This window comes from Centruroides sculpturatus, unplaced genomic scaffold (assembly GCF_000671375.1).
Source record: "Centruroides sculpturatus isolate CEXI.00-Female unplaced genomic scaffold, Cexi_2.0 scaffold4, whole genome shotgun sequence".
NCBI classification, from domain to species: domain Eukaryota; kingdom Metazoa; phylum Arthropoda; class Arachnida; order Scorpiones; family Buthidae; genus Centruroides; species Centruroides sculpturatus.
This window is the reverse complement of record NW_019384444.1, coordinates 2,035,772-2,058,640: the sequence shown is the minus strand read 5'-3', so window position 1 is coordinate 2,058,640 and position 22,869 is coordinate 2,035,772. Positions and strand designations below refer to the sequence as shown.

At 28.1% G+C, this 22,869-nt stretch overlaps 2 protein-coding genes across 2 annotated transcripts in view; both read right to left on the bottom strand.

The window, feature by feature from the left end:
• LOC111620318 (cyclic nucleotide-gated cation channel alpha-3-like) overlaps positions 1-11,233 on the bottom strand; it is a 40,828-nt gene extending 29,595 nt beyond the window's left edge. The window contains exon 1 of the mRNA XM_023362237.1: positions 11,143-11,233. The gene's annotated coding sequence lies outside the window, so the exon portion shown is untranslated. The remainder of the gene's footprint in view (positions 1-11,142) is intronic.
• Positions 11,234-14,537: 3,304 nt separating this feature from the next.
• Positions 14,538-16,444, bottom strand: LOC111620279. Its single transcript, XM_023362174.1, has 5 exons — positions 16,321-16,444; positions 15,944-16,248; positions 15,737-15,865; positions 15,431-15,668; positions 14,538-15,350 (listed from the first exon to the last, which is right to left on the bottom strand). The coding sequence occupies exons 1-5, from the start codon at positions 16,361-16,363 to the stop codon at positions 15,220-15,222; spliced, it is 846 nt and encodes a 281-aa protein (XP_023217942.1). The 5' UTR covers positions 16,364-16,444; the 3' UTR covers positions 14,538-15,219.
• Positions 16,445-22,869: the final 6,425 nt, after the last annotated feature.

Here is a 22,869-nt window from a genome sequence, read left to right as displayed (position 1 = left end):
TTTTGAAAATATATATTTAAATATAAGCATCAGTTTTCGTATGACAAAGTTAAAGTTTATAAAGCATACAAAAGAATTAATTCATTTATAAATAATAAAAAAAATAAGTTACAAAAACGTAAAAGAATCAATCCAATTTGTGTTCTTAACGAGCAGAAGGTTTCTGTAATATATTTTTATTTGGTATCTGAACAATGTATTCATTTAACTTTTAAATTATTCAATAATTTGCATTAGAAAATCCAGATGAATCTGCTATACTTAAAACTAGCTTTTTTTAATTCCAGATAATTTTAATTTTTTTCACAAATAAATTATTTTTTACAATATTAAAATCGCTTCTCATCAACTGCAAAGGTATTCGATTAAAAAAGGAATGTATGGTGTTAAAATACAGCATTTTAAATTATTATTACAAATAGCTAAATTCCCCAATACCGCAAGAAAAATATATTACATAATATCATTAAAAACTAGGAAAATTGAAAATAAGTCGATGGTAGTAGTATAAATTATTACGTAATACATGATGGCTTCCAGTTTTAATATTTTTGCTACCATTTCTTTATTTCGTATTTTTACAGTGTAAAGTTCAAGTATCTTTGCTTTATATTTCCAAGAAAATTCAATATTTTATTATGTTTACAGCAAATGTATTAAATAAATTTTTAAATAAGAAATTTATTGCTTATATAAATTTCATTTCATTTCATATATTAAACATTTTTATTTCTATTTATTAATCTAATTTAAATACGCCGAAAAATGAAAATGGAATGGCAATAGTGAACGGTGTTGATTGATAATTGTTATTCACGATTTATCGTCGATGACATTGTTCATTGTCTTTTTCGTTCCCATTGGCCATTTCTGTGGTTACGATCGCATCTGGGTCACCCTTCGCTGTCCTTTCAGAAAATATTCTTTTATTTCTATGCCATACATTCTTATATAATAATTATTATTATATACTTATACACATTCGCCAATAGATACAGTATTATAAATTTATAAGGGGGGCCAGGGCCTCACTTATAAATTTATAACACTGTATCTATTGCCCCATAGTTGTGTTAAACGTCGGAATTTGGCTTCGAAAAAGATATTTTTATCATTGTTAATAGGGTATCTAATTAAAGGAAAATCTTGATGGGATTTATCATGTACTTATCCCTATTTTCAAGGGTAAACTAAAATAAGTTGGTGTGTTCATACCTCAGAAATGTTCATCTCATTGAGTCGTTATCTTTCAGTCATTAACACCGCTTATGAGCTCTAAATAATACATTTAAACATGTTTACAAAAATTAAATGCTCCCAACTTTCACCTTAGAATGCCAAATTTACGACTAGACAACGTTTACGATTTCATATAAAGAGATTATTTGTTTGTAGGTAGTGACTTCGATTTTTATGTTTTTTTGGTAAATCCCATTTGCATGGGGAATAATAAAAAAGTAAAATGGAGAAAATAAATTTTTTCAGTTTATTAGTCGATATAATGAATACTGTAATGATAATAATAATACTAGATTCAATATTTGAGTTAATAACAAATACTGAAAGAATTTTAATGGGTTTCTGAATTGTTCTGCATTAAAATCGATATTATCCATCACAATTTTATTTAAATTCTGATTTTTAAAGAGTTAAATCATTTCGTAATCTCAATCTTAATTTTTTCAATTGATATATCGATATTATGATTTAGTATGAGTATCAAATAAATTCTAGATTCTTATTATTTTGGATCATTAGACCTTTTTGACTCTAAATCAGTTTGTTTTTTATTCTAAACTAACTCAAATTCTAGAGGTTAGGTAAGTTATAGCTCATGATTCTTATAACCTCATTCTATCTCATAAAAATTCCGAATTTCTTACAAATTTAATCATTTTAAGTTTATTCACAAACTAGAAGAGATATTTTTTATTTTATATTAAAGTGCTAAAAACTAGTTGCGTTATTGTTTATTAACATAAAATATTAATAAATGTATCAAGTGAGAAGTTACGTAATTGTGGATTTCGAACAAATCCAAGAAGCCCCCCAAGCAAATTGACTTATTCGATGATATAAGATCAACATTTTTGAAGAGAATTAAAAGTGCTTTCGAACAACATTAATAATGAACTCGAGATTTCAAGTTTAAAATGAACATTGCTAAACTTATTTTTCTTCACTAGACCAGGTTCAATGCACCAAGTTAGCTCGAGGCGTTATTCATCTCCAAGTTTGCTAATAACAAACTCATTCTGCTTGTTATGAAAACCTTATTATTGTATTTGGTTGGCAATCAAGCAAAAGCAACTGAAGCGACCGACGGTTTCATATGGCGTTACCAAAACATCGACAGATTCACTATTATTTTTTATTCTCCTGTCATGAACATCGGTCGATTGCCTCAAGAAACGTTTTTTTAAAAAATCATTAAATTTATCTTTTAGTATTTGTACCTCGAACAAAGAATCTCGGAAAAAAATCTCCCTTTTTTCCGTATCTCTTGAAAGTTTTCCATGGTTCGGATGTATATCAGACCTTGATCGATATCATTGCTGAAGTTGTAACAAAAAGTAAAATTTTATATAGATTTATAATAATAATATATATGCTCGTTTGCTTTATAGAAATAACCTATAGACCTAATCTTCAGATTAACTTGGAAATGACTATCATAATGATTAAGTAGGGTTTGCAGACGGTTTTTGTTCTTAAAATAGCAATTTATTTCCATAATTTTTCAAATAATGAAATCCATAAACTATCTTTTCATTTGTATAAAATTTCGATAACAACTTCAAAGTAATTTTACTGATACGCTAAGTACTTTCTTCCAATTTATGATGGAATCGTATGTAATTTGACAAAAATTCAATAAGTTGTGCCATTTTTCAATGCTGTTATTTCAAACTATCTCATTACTGGCATCTGTGGTTGCTATCCACTTGAATTATCGTCTGAATTACCTATTCTACTTATTTCCATGGATGATATTCATTATTTTTTCTTTCAATTCCTCATTAGATTTGAATCTTATTATTATATTCCGATACACTTTAACGTATTGAAATTAAACATTTCATTCAATTGAAACATTTGATCAATTACACAATTGTTAAACGCAGTGAAGCTATTCTGCACTTCACAATTGAATTTCCAGCTATTTGATCATGCATGTAAGTGATATATAAACATATTAACATTTCTGTTTTTTTTTCCTTTAAAAATTTTTACTTTGCAAAAATATCCTTTGCCAACGTTACTAATACAGAAGAAAAATTGCTATTTCATCCGAAAAATGAATGGTAAAAAATGCATTTTATAGAATTTTCTCACAAAATTAAATTTGTCGCCCATTACAGCTAGATTAATTTAATCAGCACTTAGGCGTTAATTGCAAATGTAATACATGGATGCTCTCGTGCTCACTATTTTCCAGAAACAAATATTAATTAGAAAAGATCGCAACTCGGCTCTGATCTAACGACAAGAATGCAATCGATTATTGGCCAGTTGCCAGTTGAGCAAAAAAATCTCCACCACGATTTTATACTGGATCTACCTCCAGGAGTGCTTTCCTACACCTCTTTTTACTTTCCTCATAAACTAAATAATTATATCTCACGTCTGTCACGTAAAAAATAACAGTGTTATCATTTCAAAATTTCAAAAAAAAAATCAAATGAAAGATATTTCATCAAATATTTAAATATAAATAAACTTTCGTTTTGATAAATGTCCAAAATTTTATGCGAAAGTAATGAAAATTTCAAACGAAACATATTCGATTTATTATTTAATTATAAAAATATATAATATTTTATAAACAGTATAAATAGAATATTTTTCCATTTGTTTTTTCTTTGCCGAATGCATCTAGTTAATTGACTGAACGTATACATCAAGGGAACAAATTCACTAACTTTAATAACATTGGGATATATAGAAACGGAGTAAATTCGATAAAACATTTAAAAGTTTATACAAATTTTTGAAAAAGAATTAATTCGTTATATATTTTATATATTAATATCATTATTTTTGGAGTGTTTCCTATTTTAATCCTCTGCCAGATGTAAGTTTTCAACGTTTAACAGCACTTTATAATATGCGAAAGTAGTTCAAATTTTTAAAATAATATTAAAAAAAACCAGCGAACTCTGCAATGTAATACAATTCTCATTATGTAAAGCCGAATGATTAAGAACTGATACCATTTATAATATCTCACCAAGCGAGAACACCTCAGGTCGTGCAATAATTAGAATACACTTGTTATTTTTTTTTTAAATTAAGCAATATCAGGAGAATTTTCATATTTAAATACCCGGCTCTACTTTAATCCGTAATTTTTTATACAGTGTTTCATGGAAAAGATCGTTTTTGTTCAACGTTATTTTAATATTTTACACAACTCGACTTAAGTTTATCAGAAAGCGCGATTTAGATTAGTTTCGTGTAAGGAGTGTTCATCATTTCTAAGCATGGCAATTGTAAATGCATTAGATTAATTCGTAACAAGTATTTCTTATGATTTACGATGCGATTATCTGCAAAGCTTTTATAGAAGTTTGGACATTATTTTTGTGAGCAGCGGAGCTTTTTAATGAAGGAGCAGTAAAAGTAATGAAAGTGACAGATTTGGTGGCATTAAAGGAAACTATTCTAGCATTTAATGTAAAGATGACTTCTTAGTCTTTCCTTCCGATAAAAATGAAACATTGCCAAAAACACTAATAGACTATCGATAGGATCTTTATTTATTGCTACTTCCTTTTCTTAACATTTCTACTTTTGCTGTCGTACTGTACAATTAATCACTTTCCAATCCTTTTCTTAAATAAACTTTCCTCATCAATCACCGTTGGTTAAACATGTGGCCAACCATTCAGTGGAAATATTTAAACGAATGGATATCTTAGCAACAAAACCTTACATTTTCTATAGACCGAGAGACTAATTCTCTTTAAGTCTACTTCACTCTTAATTAGCAGAATGATTGGTTGAATGGAAGCAATTCGGTCTTTGATCGATCTGTAAATTACGTTAACTCCATTAACCCGTTTATTAATATTTGGTAATTTGTTGCCTCGTATACTCTACTGTAATGGGTTCTTTGTAAATAGCATCCATCATTCGATTTTCTCATTTAACTTCCTTGTTTTTGCACCATTCGTGAAAAATTAATGCTATTATATGGTTCTAATTTCTCACGTCTTATAATTTTCTATAATATGTAAATGTTATTGCTAAAAATAAATACACATTTTCTATATACAAATTAAAACTGTAGATAAATATATATTTTCTCTTCACCTTTTATTCTTATTTAAACTTTTCTTTATAAACTGTTTCGTAAATATGTAGAAGTCATTAGAAAATAATAATAAAAAGGAAATTAACTTGCTGTAGGCTTATGCTTTGTAAATATCTTTATAAATACACTTTAAAATTTTTAAATACAATTTATTATTACGAATTTTACGTGCTTTTCAAATGTTTATTTAATTCTTAAACAGTTATATAATCTACGGTTCTTTATATGTTTATTATCTTTTCAGCCATACACGAATTATTATTATTTTTCAAGATTTTATGAATTTTTCTACTTAGTTTTTGATTTATATCAGATATAAATAAAAAAGATATCATATAGAATGTAATATATTTATAATATTATGAAAACTCATGCAGTATTAATGTTGTCTATATATATTATATCCGCTCGACATCTCATCGTTATACCTTTTACCATTTACGGTAATTTTTATACGATTTACAATAATAATTTATAGTATATTATATAAAGATCTTTACATGTTTATTAAACTTTCATACTGTTTATTTAATGGTATTTTTCTTCTTACTTTATTTATAGAATTAGACGCTTAATAAATAAAATGTAAATTAATACTCATTTTAATTATCTAAATACACATAAAAGTCATTTCAATAAATAAATTTTTGTTCATTTTTTAAACATTAAACCTATTGTAGAAGCTAGTAAATTTTCTTTTAATTAATATGTTCTTTCTTTTAATAATTTTCTTTTAATATTTCAGGAAAGGAACAGCTTTATAAAATAACAGAGGAAAAGAAAACCGCGTTAGAAACGTAGACAAACAACAGCAATTTAATTTTAATTTACAAACCTAATTAATCTTCAAAAAGTACAGAATATGGGTATTTTCATTTCTACTTGGACTGAATTCATTAAAACACAAGTATATATTTGCCTGTAATCAATTAGAAGGAACTTGAAATATTTGTCAAAATTTCAAGTTTTGAATTGAATTTTTTTTTTTCACAATTTGCACTTCATTATATTTTCTATATAAATGTAAAGAAAATTAATAATAACATCGCCTAGATAAATTCAAAAAACTTATTTAAAACAGAGAAGCAAAAAACGTCAATTTGATTTTAGTTTGTTTTTTTTTAGTTAGATATAGCAAAAATAATTTAAGAATGTAAAGTAATTACAAACCATTGCCGTACATTACATTTAATTTTTAAAAAAAACGGGGGGAAATCATTTAAAAATGAGTTTGTTTACTCGAAATTTATACATTTGGTATTCTATAAATGTCTTATTCGTCGAGATTAAGATACGCTATTTAAGATTAATCTGGAAGTAACGAGGTAAAGAACTTTGCATCACGTCTCTGTTTTTTCGAAAGGAGAAAACTCTTTCCCCCTTTCGAGTGTCTAGAAAGTGATGATTTCTCTATTAAATTAGATACTGACAGGACGTTAGCTGTAACTGGACTAAAGAAAAAAGCAATCAATATATCTTAAGAAATAGCAAAGAAATATCTTTCGAAAGGAACTTTAAAATTGTATTTATAATGAAAGGAATTGATCAGAATTATTTTTGATCAATAACAACTGATCTTGCATTATTTCCGCCTCTTTTTTTATATTTTTTTTTATAAGAGTTGTAGACTCTTTAGATCAATTTTGCCTTCATATTCAGAAAATTGCAATCTTCAGAAAGAACAGGAAATATTAAAGGTTAACGGAAGGTATTGTTGAAAGAGTGCTCGCTTCTTTATTTTCAATACTCCACCCTAAGAGTAATCTTTGTTGACTGAATTATCAATACAAATTTTCAATACTTTCTATAGATAAAACTTTTACAAGAAAGCTTTTTTTTGTTAATTTTTTTTGAGAAAATATTAGCCCTATCCATTTACCCATTACAAAAAAAACTTGTTAACAAGCACCGTTCTATTTAAAAAAATACTAATATAGCTTATAGAATCTCGAATAAAAGGTTAAAGTTTACAGCTTTAGTCTTTTTTTTAAGCTGTTTTTTCCTGTAATAATTTATTGTAGTACGAGCCAATTAAAGTTAAGAATGGAGATAAAGTGTTGCGAATGCAATTGACAGGTGCTATTTTGTAAATAATATAAGCTGTAGCTGACAAACAAGAATCCAGATGTCATTAATTCTTCGTAAAATAGATACTCTCTGAAAATATATTACATTCCAACATTAAAATCGGGTTTTTATATATATCAAATTCTGTTCGAAAGACTAATTGATGTACTAATTCCCTCAAGAAAGTAAAGGAGAACGATAACATCGACTTAATCAATATACTAGATTATTGTGGCCTCTTTTCTACCTTATTTCTTATCACATAACACGCACTATATACAATATTTTTTGGAAAAAATGGAAATTGGAAAAAATTATCCGGAATATTTATAATGTTTACTAACAACACATTTTCTGCTTTTATTAGTTTATTATATCAAAGGTTATTTATAAAGAAATATGCGAAGAAAATGCTAATTAACTAATTATTAAGCTTGAAACAATCAAATTGAATTGATGCAGGAAGAATTTTGATATCTGATATCAACTATTGAGCTTATTATTTATTACTTTAATTAATTTACTTAATATTAAATTGAGTAGTAATTAATTAAAGTTTATCTTAAAATATAAAATTTATTTCTTATCAAATATTTAATTATATTAGAGTTTAAAACTTGTTATTGTTATTATGAACATTTGCACAAAACAGTACATAATTAAAGACTTGAGTATAATATCTTGTGTTTTTATTAAAGAATTCAAATTTCATCAACTACAAATGAATATTTAATTAGCCTACATTTTATTTTTAGTCAATAAACTTGTTTTATCAACAGTCATGTGTAGGTTTAAATATTAAAATATTTATTTTAGTAGATAAATTATTTAATTAATTCAGAATTTTTAAACATATTACCCTAAAAATGTTAAATTTTATGAGAGATTGTCATTTGCAGTAGATGTCATACCGTATTTAATATAATTATATAATTGTCTAACCAATTATTTTATTTGTAAACGATCAATTTACTTAAATAAACGAATATTTTTTATATTGTTTTACTTGGGTTTTACAATGTTTTACTTATATTTACAAGTGAAAATCCTCGTTTGGAAGAAAATGACAGATGAAAAATACGATTGATCAAGTTCATTTTCTTCGCTAGACTGCATTTGGTTCGTGTTAACAGCCAATCTGTTTCAGATTAATCCTTTTATTCTAGCTGCAAGGTTATCAAACTCGACTAGAAAACGTGTTTTTTTAAAATACTGTATATAAAATTGAAAGAGTATCCTTTAAACTTTTAACATTTGGTTATTTAATAATTTTTTCCCTCTTATTTTTATAGTAACTTAATGCAAATTCGCAGAAACAAATTCGATTAAAGTAAATATTTTTACTAAGTTGAAAATAAGATAAAACAAATATTTTGTCAAGAACAAATATTTATATCAATCAATTTAAGAAAATTGAATAGAAAATTTGTCGAATAAAATGTCTCTAGTGAGCTATTCTTTGTTTTTAACTATTTGAAAAGTCATGCAGGTTAATATTAATATGAAAGCATTATATGAATTTTACATAAGTGTCAGCCTACAGTTTATTTGTGAAAATCGAATATTTTACTATGGAATTTTTTATTGTAAAAATCTCAAGAGAGAAATTTAGTTATTATAATAGATAAAACAATTGCAGAAAAACAAAGTTTGGATGAAAGTAGGAAGATAAATATTTTTCAAGTAGCATCAGATTTATGTTTTCTTACGGTTTTCTGAGGATCAATTCGACACTATCTTAATATTTTTATATATATTTTATTCGTTTTATTATTTATAAATTTGGATTTTATACATTTTTTCCGTAGAAAGATGTAAGAACTCTATCCGAAAAGAAAAGAAAAAAAAAACATTTTACCGTAAAATAAATTAAATTATTCTTAAATTTTATTTTTTTTTTTAGTATTTAGAAAACATAAAACAATAAATAAAACATTTTTTCCTTTTTTTTTCGGTCTTAATTGTAGTTTTATCGCAGTAAAATTTCTCGGCAGAAAGATTTAAGTTACTGTTTGTGTATAGGAAAGTGCAAAAAGATGTATAAAATTAAATTTCCGATAAATTTTTGATTTATGGACGAGTTGTCATTTATCGAACTACTTAATACGAAAAAAAGGAAGAAAAATGTTATCCCGTGCGTTGTTCTCTTTCTGAAAGAACAGGAAGTGGAAGAGACAACGATGCAACTTATGATTGGACGGAAACGAATTCTATAAAACATGATAAACATTATAGATCTAATAATGTAAGCATTGGAAGAACTTATTCCCAGCTGATAAATCAGAGAAACTAGACAAAATTTGCTGATTTTTTTCAAGAGATTTCAAAAGAAACGTGATGCAATTGATACAATTATCGCAACAAAACTAAAAGTTTTTTGAGTAGGCGATAGATATTTGATTTTGGAGAGGAAAATACGTCAATATAAAGTAAAAAAAGAGGAGGATATACTTAAGTAGCCTATAGTATTTTCGTTTCCAGTTGTCTACTAAGCAAATGATTTTCTTTCAGTTTAAATTTTCCAACGTAATGATCGTTTATATAAAAATTGTCTCGACAATATTTGCGTTAATGACATACTTATTCTGATCGCAATAAATCTTTTTAGTTGTCTTAAGCAGACATTTTGGCAATGACAGAAGATAGAAGGGAAATTGCCTGCATTCCACCAGAAGTGATGTCAAGCAGATGAATGAAACATGGATTCTATCCGTAGCAATCAGATTCCTGGCGAAATTTATTCCCATCCGAGGAGAAATTTCCAAATATTCTCGAATAAAAAATCATATTTTCGCAGAAGTATCTTTTATATAATATCAATAATCCAGTTCCGGAAGATTAACACAGCGCAAGAAACTCGACGATTTCTTCGAGTGGAATTAAAGGTTACTTTATAAAAAAAAAGATTTTTAATTTATTAAGCGAAATTCTATTTTAAAAAAGAAGAAAAATGAATACACCGTAGCTAGCAGTAAACATATATAAAATTATATTTTATAGAGAATTTAATGAAAAGAATATCGTGTAATATTGTATGTTGAGATGACATTTAATAAAAAAAAAGACAAGACAACAATGACCCCACGATATCGACTATGACAGAAGTGCTTTGTCACCAAATAAGAACCACAACATAATGTTTCTTTGGGGAACATTTCACATCCAATTGACTAAAATCTTCCAATTTACAAGAATTGAAATTTTCAATGCGCGAATTTCTTCTCAACAGAATTTATTCGATTGTCATTTGGCTTTACTCCAAAAGGATAAAAGAGCCGATAACTCATTATTACAAATATCTCACGCCGTTTACACTAACTGGCGATAAAATTCTCGCATATCTCTTTCTATTTATAACTATTTTAATGCTGTACTTACGAGAAATTAATCAAAGTTTCGATAAAATCTCCATTGAAGTTAGTTAAATTGAGTAGTTTTTTTAATCATTAAGTTTTCAATTTCTTTTTTTTTTTGCTAGTTTGAACACGTTCGATGGTTTTTCTAGAAATTTTCTACAAATTTTATTCTCATCAATTCGTAAACAGAATGCTGCGTGAAGCTAACAGATAATAGAAAAAGAGTTTAAAGGGATTTTGGCACGGTATTCATAGTTTTTAGTCGGAGTGATGCGGATAAGTATACCACTATGTATATATACGGCACCTTTATTTACACAAGCGATCTGACGATATGTTAATTTTAAATTAAAAAAAAAATTATATTGCAGTGGAAATGTAATTATTTATATAGTTACTCACATTTTTCACAATCAGCCGATGGGATCCGAAGAGAAATCCTGACAGAATTGGGAATACACAAACACAACTCGTGCACTCTTTCGGCTCGAGCTTCTGCAGAGAATGCACGACGTTAGTATACGTTTGCTGCTCCCTCTGGCGGTCTAATGACGCACTAACAGCCGGTTGCTACGGGTGATATCCCGACATCCTGAGAGAGCATCAGCATACATATTAGGCCCGGATGTTTTCCTTGATGAGTTGCCGTCATTCGACACCCTTTGACGTCTAATTGTGGCCCGAGCCATCGTGACAATTCATGGCCTGCGTGTCTACTCTCGTGATCATTTTTACGACGTGTGTCGCTATCAAAGTCAAAAACAAGTCCCTTTAAAACTGTTTACACAGAATTTAGGAGGGTGTTACAGTTAAGCCCACCTTTATCTCCTAATAAAGCATCTATTGGTCCATATTTAAACTTTATTAACTTGTCCTTATTACGCAGAACAATATGATATGTATGTGAATTAGTACGAACAATAGGATTGTAAGATTTTAAAATGAAAATGTTTCTGTCGTAATTTATAAGTGTATAACAGTAGAAAGAAATCATTTCCATTGGAAAGATCTCACGCGATAGCGATTTCTGCAAATGAAAAAAAGTCTCGAATTCGATCAGAAATTGCATTAAAAATATACTTTTATGAATATTAGGAAAATAGTTGGAAATGTCATAGATGAAGATATTTAAAAAGTATTTTCGGATCACACAACAAACTTTTTATCTGCAGTCATCCTTCTGTGGCAAATGGAAATGACATGCCAAAAGATGGCATCGACTTTCGAAGATAGTTGAAAAATTCAAGTTAAATATCGTTTTAAAGAGAAAGATAAACACGAACAGAAGGGAAAATATCATCTTTTAAATTTAAAATTCCCTTAAAAATACGCTGTTGAAGTTATAAAAACTTTTTATGAAATCCTTAAAAGAGATTTTAAGAAAAATACTAATTGCCATTCATGCCACGTGTCGAATATTAATGGCTGCGTTTTTTCACATTCTAAAGCATCTTTTCATTAAAAATAAAAAAAAATAATTTCAGATTTAAATTTAAACGACGTATAGCAACGTCGAATGCTATTTAAAACTTTAGAATATTTATATAAATAAATGAAAATGGGAAGAGTTGCATAGTTTGGACTCAATCAAACATAATGAGGCCACCTGGCATATTTCCGACTTCTTCCATTAAAGTTTGGAAAATAAAATCGAAATTTTCTTCGTTTATCGCATTTAATTCGTCAAAATATTTTAAAAGGAGAGAAATCATGGATATCCATCATCGCCTGAATTGCATCTTGACAGCGACGACGAAAGTACGTCTTCCGACAAAACATAATTATATGGTGACGTCAAAACTTATTCGCATGATGTATTAAAAAGACAAAACGGATTATTTGGGAAATATTAAAATATATTTTATTAGAAATTCTGCCGTACGCGTTAAAACGAGCGGTAGAGTAGTTCTTATTAAAATCGCCTTTTCCTTTCTGTTCTCTTGCACTTCCTTTAACGACAAGAACCATGTTTAATAACAAAAGAGCAGTTTTCTCTTCCACGTTTAAAAGTTTTATCGGGAAACATTATCTGCCAGGCATTTCTTCAAACATAAACCTCAAACTGGTCTTCTCCGGTTGTCCAGACGAACGACAATTTTTTTTGTACTTTAAAATTTTTTTAATACAATTCTCTAGGATAATTAGCAATTAGCTGCATTATTTCCCGAAAAAGTAAGTAAAATACCTTACAACGTTAACAATATCGTTTTCCTTTACCTCATTTGTCTCAGTTTCTGATTAATAACTAGATAGGATTACATATACCGAATAAATGGATGATGGATATTGGCACGATATATTACACGTTAATGATTGAAGCTCCTGACTTGGTTGTTTTGTTGAACTTATTTTATGACTGTTTGACATCTTCTTATCTTATACATACATGCAATGTTATATTTAAATATATATTTCGAAAATATACATTAATAATAGAAATTAAATTAATTAAAAACTTAATATAACTATCCAGAAAATTTAATTAATATCTAGAAACAGTTCATTTTCCCCCTTTTTTTAAAACTAAACGACAATATAGCTAAAATAAATTATTTTGCTTATTATTATTATTAATTAAACAAACAAAAATAATGTTCTCTAAACATAAAAAAAACATTGGAAAGTTAGAAGAATGCAATAAAATGTTTAAAGTAACGTATACAGCGTAATTTAAAAAGCTTAAGAAAAATAATATACGCGTTTACAGAGCATAATTGATGTAAAATATTATAGAAAATAATAAACTATGAGACTTTTGCAGTTTTCCCGAGACGTTTTATTTTATCGGTCAATTTAATTCACAATCGAAATTTCGATTCAGTGTGGCCTTTTACGAAAATCTTAGTTCTAGTTTCTCTCGGGCGGATAACGGATAATCGGATAGGCTAGTCGAATAATCGCTATCGAATTTTAACAGAAGTGAAAAGCCTCACTGGGCCGAATATAATTTACACTAAAGGTTACGTGTGAAGTACGCATCCATTTATTACAGGCCTAAATTATGTATAAACACAGAATTTGAACTCGATCGGGAATCTTTTAAAAAATCCCTAAAGATTATTGATCGATAGAAATAAAATGATCAAATCCAGCGATCGTCATCGACCTTCTCTTTGAAATTTCAATCGATCCATCCATTTTGTGGAAACTTATCGCCCTTTCGAGCCGATTAAATCTCAACTGAGACATCAAGTTTAAAATTCTATTGATATTTTAAATAATTAAACCAGATATTGAAAATATACACTTTCCAGTTTTGTTAATAATTTTAAAAAAATTTAAAAAATGTTTAATTTCTTAAAATCTAATCCAAATTAAATTAATTCATATTTATTTTTTCCCCTTTTTACTGATAAAAATAATAAAATGGCAGCGTTAACATTGGCGTCCTCTGTCGGAGATGAAATGTATTAAAACTTGAAAACAACCATTATTACTCATTTCTGAAGTTAAATCACCAATATAATTTTAATAAATTTTTTTAAAAAATACTCCTTTTATCACGTAAACGGTACATTAATTTTCTTGGATAAAAACTAAATTTTATATTTCGCATAATAATACGTAAATAATGTCTTAAAAAAGACAAATACAGAGATTAAAATAATCTGATTACGATAAGAAAAGTTATGAAAAACGACCAAAGAAAAAAAAAGTGCTTAAACTCCATTATCCATCTTTATCTACGTAATAAATATATTTTTATTATCGGCGAATATAAAAAAGTAATTTAAAATCGAAGTGTGTTTTGTATATTTTACAGTTTAAAAAATATGATAGAGTTTGATAAATTAAAAAGGAAGACAAGTGATAGAAATTGAATGAGGGAAATAAATCTATCGGAATGAAAATCACGTATGATGTGTATATACGTATAAAATGATGGATACGTGTGCCTGTCAAACTTACTATCATTCGTTATAAATCGATTCAATTTTGATAAAGTATCTGGCAAAAAAACGTATTCAATTCCCCCAAATTGTAAAAAATATAAAATTAAACGGTAACGAACAACTTAAAAAATACTTTTTATTGGCGTAAAGTTTAATTATCTAAGTTTATATATCTAAATTCGTCGAAATAAATCATCTTAGAAGACAGAAAAATTACTTGTGTGTTCTTTCCATATTACTAATCCTTTAATGTTTTACATTAAAATCTAAATTCGGTATCATTTATATTTCCCTTCGAAAAATTTCGACTTTTTTTGTACAAAAATTCTTCTTTAAAACGTTCAAAGTTTTTATAATTCAGAAAATAAATTGTTTAAAACGTCAATTTGTAGATTAAAATTAGAGTTTAAAAGTCGTTAGAATGATACTAACATTGCTTAAAATTAAAAAACGTTTTTGCAATTTAAACATTTAGAAAACATTAGAAAAAGAAGCCTTATAGTAATATTGCTTTCCTTAATATAAGATAAAAACAGGTAATTGCAAATCTTAAAAAAGAAAGGGAGAAATCGTATTAAATTGTCGATCATTGGTAGTCATCCACATCAAATTCCTGTTTAAGTTGTTCTGCTAGATTTCTGTAAGATCTCAACCAAACTGCAATTTCAGCAAGCTTTATGTGCAGTTCTCTATTTATTAAGTCACGATCCATTATTCCTAAAAATATACAAATATATATTTTAACTTTCAAAAATAAGAACTATTACTTAAGAAAATAATAATAATAATAATTTTGCCTGAAAAATATATCAAGGATTTTTTCAGATGGTCAGGAATGCTAAATTCCGCAACCTCCTGGTTTAATAGACGTACGAACTCCAACAACTTAATTGTGAGATATTGAATTTGAGCTACATCACATTTGTAAGGATCGAAATATCGATCTTCAATCTTCAGTACATCATGAAGATGCAAAGATTCTTCTGCGAAGAAAACTGCAATTGCTCTGTTTTCACATTTTTCTAAGTAAGCACTCTGTTAAAATATGCAATCTTTTACTTTACCGTGTGAAATATTTAATAGATTAAGAATAACCGAATTACCAGTTGGCCTACTGATGGTTTTCTTAGAGGAGGAAAAAAATCCATCCACATTTTAAAAATCCCCGACTTCTGTTTGAACCGCTTGTTAAACAATAACACTTCTTGAACTGCTTCCAAATTTATTGGTTCCTTACAAAGACAATTTAAAAATAACCAAAAATAAAAAATCACACAAAACTCAAGCAAAAAAGTTTTAATTTGACATACCTTCGGCTGTATTTTTCTCAAGTTCTTTACGTTTTCTTTCAAGAACCAGGTGTTTCCATTTATACCAAATTTCTTTGGATCTAAATGTATTATTAACATTTCTTCTAATAAACAAAACTTACACGCTCTTATATCTGCTTTTACACTAAAACGACACATTGCGGATGCGAAACATTCGTAGGTTTCTCTATTCTTCATTGATTGCACGAAAAATAGCAAACAATTTTTGCAAAGGAAGTTCCCATAATAATCGTTCCAAGCTTGTCTCTTGCATATCTGACATCGCGCATTAATTACGCTAACTCCTACCGTAGAATAACATAAATATTTTAATATTCGTACTAAATTTTACGCAAATAACCAAAAAATTATTTTACCCCTTCCTCCTCTGTGTTGCTCGATTTGTTCTATTGTAGCCATGTTGCAAAGCTAAAGTGATCCAAATACAAAAAATCTTTAAATGACTATATAAAGATATGTCATTACGCTATACAGTACAAGAAATTATTTGCATAAAGTAATGCTAGATTGCTAGATACAAATATTTTAACAATTTTAATGGGAATTTTGCAATTTGAAAAGTATGGCGTTATTTTTAAAATATTTACGAAGTAAATATTAAATAATTAAGAGTGGTATTAAATTATTTAATTAAGAAAACAATTTAGGTATGAAAATATTTATTCCCGTGCATATGTATTTTTTTTATACATATAAAATTCTACATTCTGATTTATTTATTTTCTATATAAATGCAGAATTTTATTTTAAAAAATTGATGAAAAAAGAATTATTTAACTAAATGCTGTAGCTTTGTTAGTCTAATTTAATCAACATACAAACAGTGTTTTAATTTCATTTCGTATTTTAGTAGTCTGTATCTGTTCAAATGATAACAGTTATAGATGCACAATATGACCAGGATTGGGATATATTGAAGAAGAGGTGGGCGATATTGGGAAAACATATTTATATTATTAGTATCTATAGATAATTTCAAATACCAAAGTTAATTAATATCAATTATCGAATCTTTTATTTCAGATGGTTCCCGTCATTCCAAAGAAAGACAACGAAGCAATTGAGAGGATCAAAACTTGGAGATGGTCTTGAAGAAGGTTCGGCTTTAAACTCGTAATATTTGCCTTTAATGGAAAAAAGCTTTTTTGGACACTTCAACGCATTTGGATCAGGATGTTCTCAATGTCACTTTTCACATTTGAATTTCTTACACTTTTTATATGACGGTCACGAGGACCAAGAATTTTTCTTTAGTTGCCCAAACAGCCCTTCTAGATATAGCTTAGTTATTTCTTGGAAAAAATTGAAGTTGGTCAAAACATAGTTTAAAGTTAAGCCATAAAGTTAGGTAGGCCATTATATTAATATTAGAAAGTAATATATTCAGTAAAATATTTATCTAATTAGACAATTTTGTTTAGCATTTCAGACTTTTGTTTAAATCAAAATAAATACAGTATAACAAATTCCGAGGAAAAATTTTATTGAGAAATTTAATTTTTTGCCACGAATTTATTTATTTAAACTTTATTTAAAATTAAATATTTAATATTTTGTCATTATCTAAATATATAAAATTACTTGTCCTGACTGACTGACTGACCGAGTCACTGATTCATCATCGTCCAGAGCAAACCGCTGAACCTAAAGAGGTGAAATTTGGTAGACAGTTAGGGTACGTCATGGAAACGCACACTAAGAAGGAATTTTTCGAAATTCCCAAGCGGGGGGAGAGCATTAAGGCTTAACCGGAAGAACGGCTTCTACTGTACTATTTTAGATGCGATTTTTTGTTTTTAACCGCGTTTAGTCTTCATTGAGTACTTAGGTGTATTAAATTGATAACAATTCAGACATTGTTATAAATATTTTTATATATTTCGATTTTTTAACCAAATGTTCGAACCGTTTTAAATTCGAATATGTTATTGCATATTGGTTCAATTATAGAACGATTGTAACTGTTCCAGAAAATTGATCAAATTGAAAATAGTACGTTTGATTCTCGGCAATTCTCATCATTGTCAGCGGCAAGTGTTATATAACAATTACTATGGTTGTTGAAATACTGAATATAAATAGGGTTTGCTTGCAAAACCTCCGTGGCGAAGTCGCGGGTAACAGCTAGTTGTAATATAGAAATATCCAATACTATTTTAAATATTCAATTCACTGTACATTTTAATATTTATATAATACATTGTTCATATATACAATAGAACTCCTATTATTAAATATTTATGATATTTGAACTATTATCATGTGTTATGTGCATCTTATAATATAATCGATAATAATAATAAGCGCAGAGCCCAAACGGTTAGGAACTGAAAGTTGAAATTTGGTACACAGGGTATGTCATGAGAATGTACGCTAAGAAGGGATTTTTGGAAATCCCCCCGGAGAGGGAGAGGTTAATCGATGTCTTTTCATCCGAATACCAGTAATTTAGTTTATCGTTTCCGACATGATATCCCGTGAATATTTTGAAAGTATTTACCTAAAAATTAATTATAGTTTCTCCAAATATATCATTTTATTCAATAAACTGTTTTGTTGCGATTGCTGTAAGAAGAATTACTTTCTTCGTCATATTTAGAAATACGGAATTTCAATCTTCGTGAATATTTCTGTAAAATACAATGGAACAAGATACGCAAATAAACGAAAATTTTATTTTATTAAGAGAATCGAAAGGAAAATGACGAAATTCGTGACACTTCAATTATTCGATGTATTTAATCGCCAACTACCACACATACCGTACTAATACCCCGTTCGCACCGAGCATTTCGATCTGGATTGCGATCAAGGACCGTGGTGCGACCTCTCTCGACCGTTTCAATCTCGATTGAAACGAGGTTCAATCGCGATCGACTCAAGAGAGTTCTCGAAACTAGATCGTCATAAGAGAGATCCCATAATCCCACGCGCGCGAGAAAATACAAGAAGGCTGCAGAACACGTGTCGGGCTATCAACAGAGAAATAAAACAGACATCTGGAGAGACGATGACATCTGTCTATTATTAGATATATGGCAAGGAAAAGTATTTATTTCTAACCAAAACTTCCATTTTATTTGTTGGTGTTCGTGACTTATCGCGTAGTTATGTCAGTTTTATCATCGCGTGTAATAGCCGGGTCTTCCTGTGCGAACAGCTCGACCGACGTTCGTCTGGTGACAGTTACAATCCAGATTGTAGGCAAATCGAGATTGAAGTGAGTCGTGAATTGTGTGCGAACGTAGTATAACGTTTAACAAAGTAGAATGATACCAAATCTTAAGAAAATATCGAACAGCATGAGGGGGACAAACGGGGCACTTGCTCTTCCCTTGAGATCGAATAAAAAATTCCATAAATTTTAATCGTAAACGTAATTGAAATATGTAACATTACACCCTTGACCATGAAACGCTTGCTTGTCTTTTTATATTGATGCGCTACTGTTTTCTATAATATTCTTGTAAAAAGCAATGGTATTTTATATTTAAATCATCAAATTAGTAATTATTGAAATATAATTATACGGGTATCTGTTGCATCTGCAGAACGATCACTTTCAAAATTAAAATTTATCTAGAATTACCTCCAATCAACAATGTGTCAAGAGAGACTTTCGATATTGTCTATCGAGAGATATTCCTACAAAATCGGACTTTTTTTTTTGTAATTGACGAATTCAGCCCTGCTAAAAGCAGGAGAGCAGTCTTGCAGATGAATTTCTATACACATTGAATTTTTCAATTCATTGTAAAACTATTATTACGTCAACACTTTTTGCTGTCTGTTTCTATATTTAAAATATTCATATTATTATACACATAAATAAATCTATGCTCTACATCCGCCACATTTTTAATGAGCTTCAAAAATAAATTTCGCCTAGGGCCTCACAATCATCGGGATCGCCTCTGAATATGGATGATCTGACAAGGAGGATACCTTTCGGGATGACTTTCTATGGGGAAAATGGCTCCTATTTAGATGTTAGACACATAAAGAAAACTCCACGCAGACAGCCTATTGGTGAGGCGCAAACCCGTGACAATGTTCAATGGTTTTTATCCACCCCTGGCTCACTATGGGAAGTACTGTACAGTATTATACTGTATTGTTAGGACTCTTGGGCTGGACTTTCTGTAAAAGCTCCTGTCATAATTGTAGTTTCATATTATCTTATACAGTGGGTGATCTGTTAACAAACACTTTCGCGAAAAATTTTTATATTCGGACAACAAACACCTCACAGAATAAACATAAGAAGAAGACACATAAAATAATGAATACCGATTGGTCTTCCCTTGTCTTCAGGCAAGAATTCGAAACTTTTCGGAGCGCAGGAGACGTTGACATCGACGCTCAACCCGGTATATACTAATCAGATAGTATTCCTCCAAACTTTGAAACTCTCCCTTGTAATTCCAGCCTTTTATTTTTTCTGACAGAAACAATTCTTTTATAGTATTCGTGAGACTGTCAGGCGGGCACTCGTTAAGTTTTGCGTCGGTTTTTATTTTCGAGAGGTGAAAGTATAATAGCAAAGGGAGTGAGCAGATGTCTGATGTTGCTGGGTATTATGGTTTGAACAGATCTACAGTAGGCCGCAGTTCAATCTTATCTAAGAAAGATACAGTTTAAAATCAAGAAGACTCACGCAGCTAAAGGAGTAACAAAAATCACATCTGAGAAATAAAGAACAATGAAGAGCTTATAATGGAACCTGAAACTGATCTGACTACAGAAGAACACCAAGAACTCTTGAATGAAGAATACCAAGAAACTCGCTGAGATATGTTTTCTTCTGAAAAAGATTATACTTTTTAAATAGCAGATATCGGCATTTATCTTTTGAAGAAGTGGGAGGATGTCAGAACAGAACAACGGTCTTAGAATGGCATCCAAACCAGGGTGAGGTTAATAAGCTTGGGGATCTCTACAATTACAATGCTATTAATTACTTCTGAAAAATCCTGAAGAAGAGAGAAAAGCAATCGACATTAGGCAGATTCTTTAACCCCCACAAACGGAAAAAGCATGACTAATAAAAATGCAAGACTGTATATATGTATTTTTATTATTACATATATAAACAAACATAGTAAGAAAGTATTATTTTTTATTTTTTGGGGTCTTCATAACGAATTCATCAAATTCCCATAAAAACCTATGGTAAATCGATAATCGGTTAACGAACAAAGTCTTGGAATGGATTATGTTCATTAACCCATCACCCATTGTATTCTATAACTACTGACTATGGAAAACTTTTATGGATCTGTTGTTGGTCCTAAACTGGCTAAAGTGTTCATAACATTGACTGATTAAAAAAAACTGTACAAAATAAATGGAATGGTATTTTGTGCCATTATATTGATTACTTCCTATTTTATTATAACAGTATAACTAATCCTAAAAATATTGTACAGTTAGCAAAATTGATATACCCTGATATTACATTTGATTATAAAATACAGCTTAATAATATTATTATTTATTTAGATATTACAATAATAGAAATAATAATAAAATTGAATTTCAAAGATATTACAACTTTGTAACGTGTTTAAAACAATAAACTTTTATTCATATGAACCTAAATATATAAAATATAATGCATTTAAAATGCATGTTTTAAAAACTTTAAATAGTAAATAGACTGATCAATAGCAAAAAACAAAACAAAGTATTGCAGCTATAATTAATATCTAATTTAGATAATGATTTAATAAAAAAGTTAAAATTTAATAAAAAAAAAAATATTAAAAATATTGAAATTAATAACCTATATATTTTTCATGTTATTTATAAATTTAATTATATGGTGTAAGTCCTTAAAATTTATCACAAATTAAAATAGTAGCTATTAAGAAGTTTAATTAATTATATGGATTCTAACAAGTTTTATTAATATTATATAGATGAAATGATTACAGGCCAATTATTATAATTAGGTCAAAAGAGTATTTAGCCTCAGATCATTTAAAAAATAGTAACTCAGCTGTATATTTACAAATTAGAAATCACAGTTATACTATAGATAAAAGTACTGTTAAAATCATCACAAAAGGAAAAAATATGTTTAAAATATTTTAAAAATAATCAAACTAATAGAATAAATGTAAACTGTATAAATGTGAATGAATTATGAGAAAATATTCTTAAAAATTAATGTAATTTGAGTTTGCCTTTGGCAGCCAATGTGATTCTGTAAGATATCCCAATATAAAGAAATGTTAAAGCAGATGACACATATACAGTAGCTAAATATTGAAAATTGATTGTATGATATTGATTTAAAAAATTTTACATTATAATTATTTTAATTCTTTTTGAAAATATATTTTATTGTGAAATTACAGTATATTTATATTTTGTCTCATTTACTATAGTCCAAAGGGGTTTGTTACTAGAAGCTGAAACATGTTACATAGTGAATGAAATAAAAAAAAAACATTTTTTAATTGTAAGTTTTTTGAGTGAGGTATATAAAAAACAAATATTGATAATTTCTTTTTTTTTAGAAGTTAAATTATATATGAAATTATAAAAAAGTATTATTATTGTCTGATATTTCAAATTATTAAAATGTAAAAATTAATTCTTAACAAATAATGACATTTAATAGAGTTCAAGAACATTATTAAACATTCATAAGAAGGAAAACATATCTGTATAATCTTACTTTGTTCGATATACTTTGGAGAATTATACAAATTTGAATAATAAATTTTATTTTTCCTCTTCAATAAATATTCAAATAAGATAATGATAAAACTAAATTGAATGCATTTATGAAATAATTCTTAAACATCTTTTATTCAATACTTACTTTAATAAATAAAAAATACATTACTTTTTTAAATTGAATTATTTATTTTGTAAAATGAAAAAATAAATAATAC

Excerpts from the sequence above, each read along its gene's own strand:
- LOC111620279 (XM_023362174.1), bottom strand. The coding sequence starts at position 16,363 with ATGGCTACAATAGAACAAATCGAGCAACACAGAGGAGGAAGGG. Across the intron at positions 16,249-16,320 it reads GCAACACAGAGGAGGAAGGG|GAGTTAGCGTAATTAATGCG; the intron begins GTAAAATAATTT and ends ATTCTACGGTAG. Across the intron at positions 15,669-15,736 it reads AACCATCAGTAGGCCAACTG|AGTGCTTACTTAGAAAAATG; the intron begins GTAATTCGGTTA and ends ATATTTTAACAG.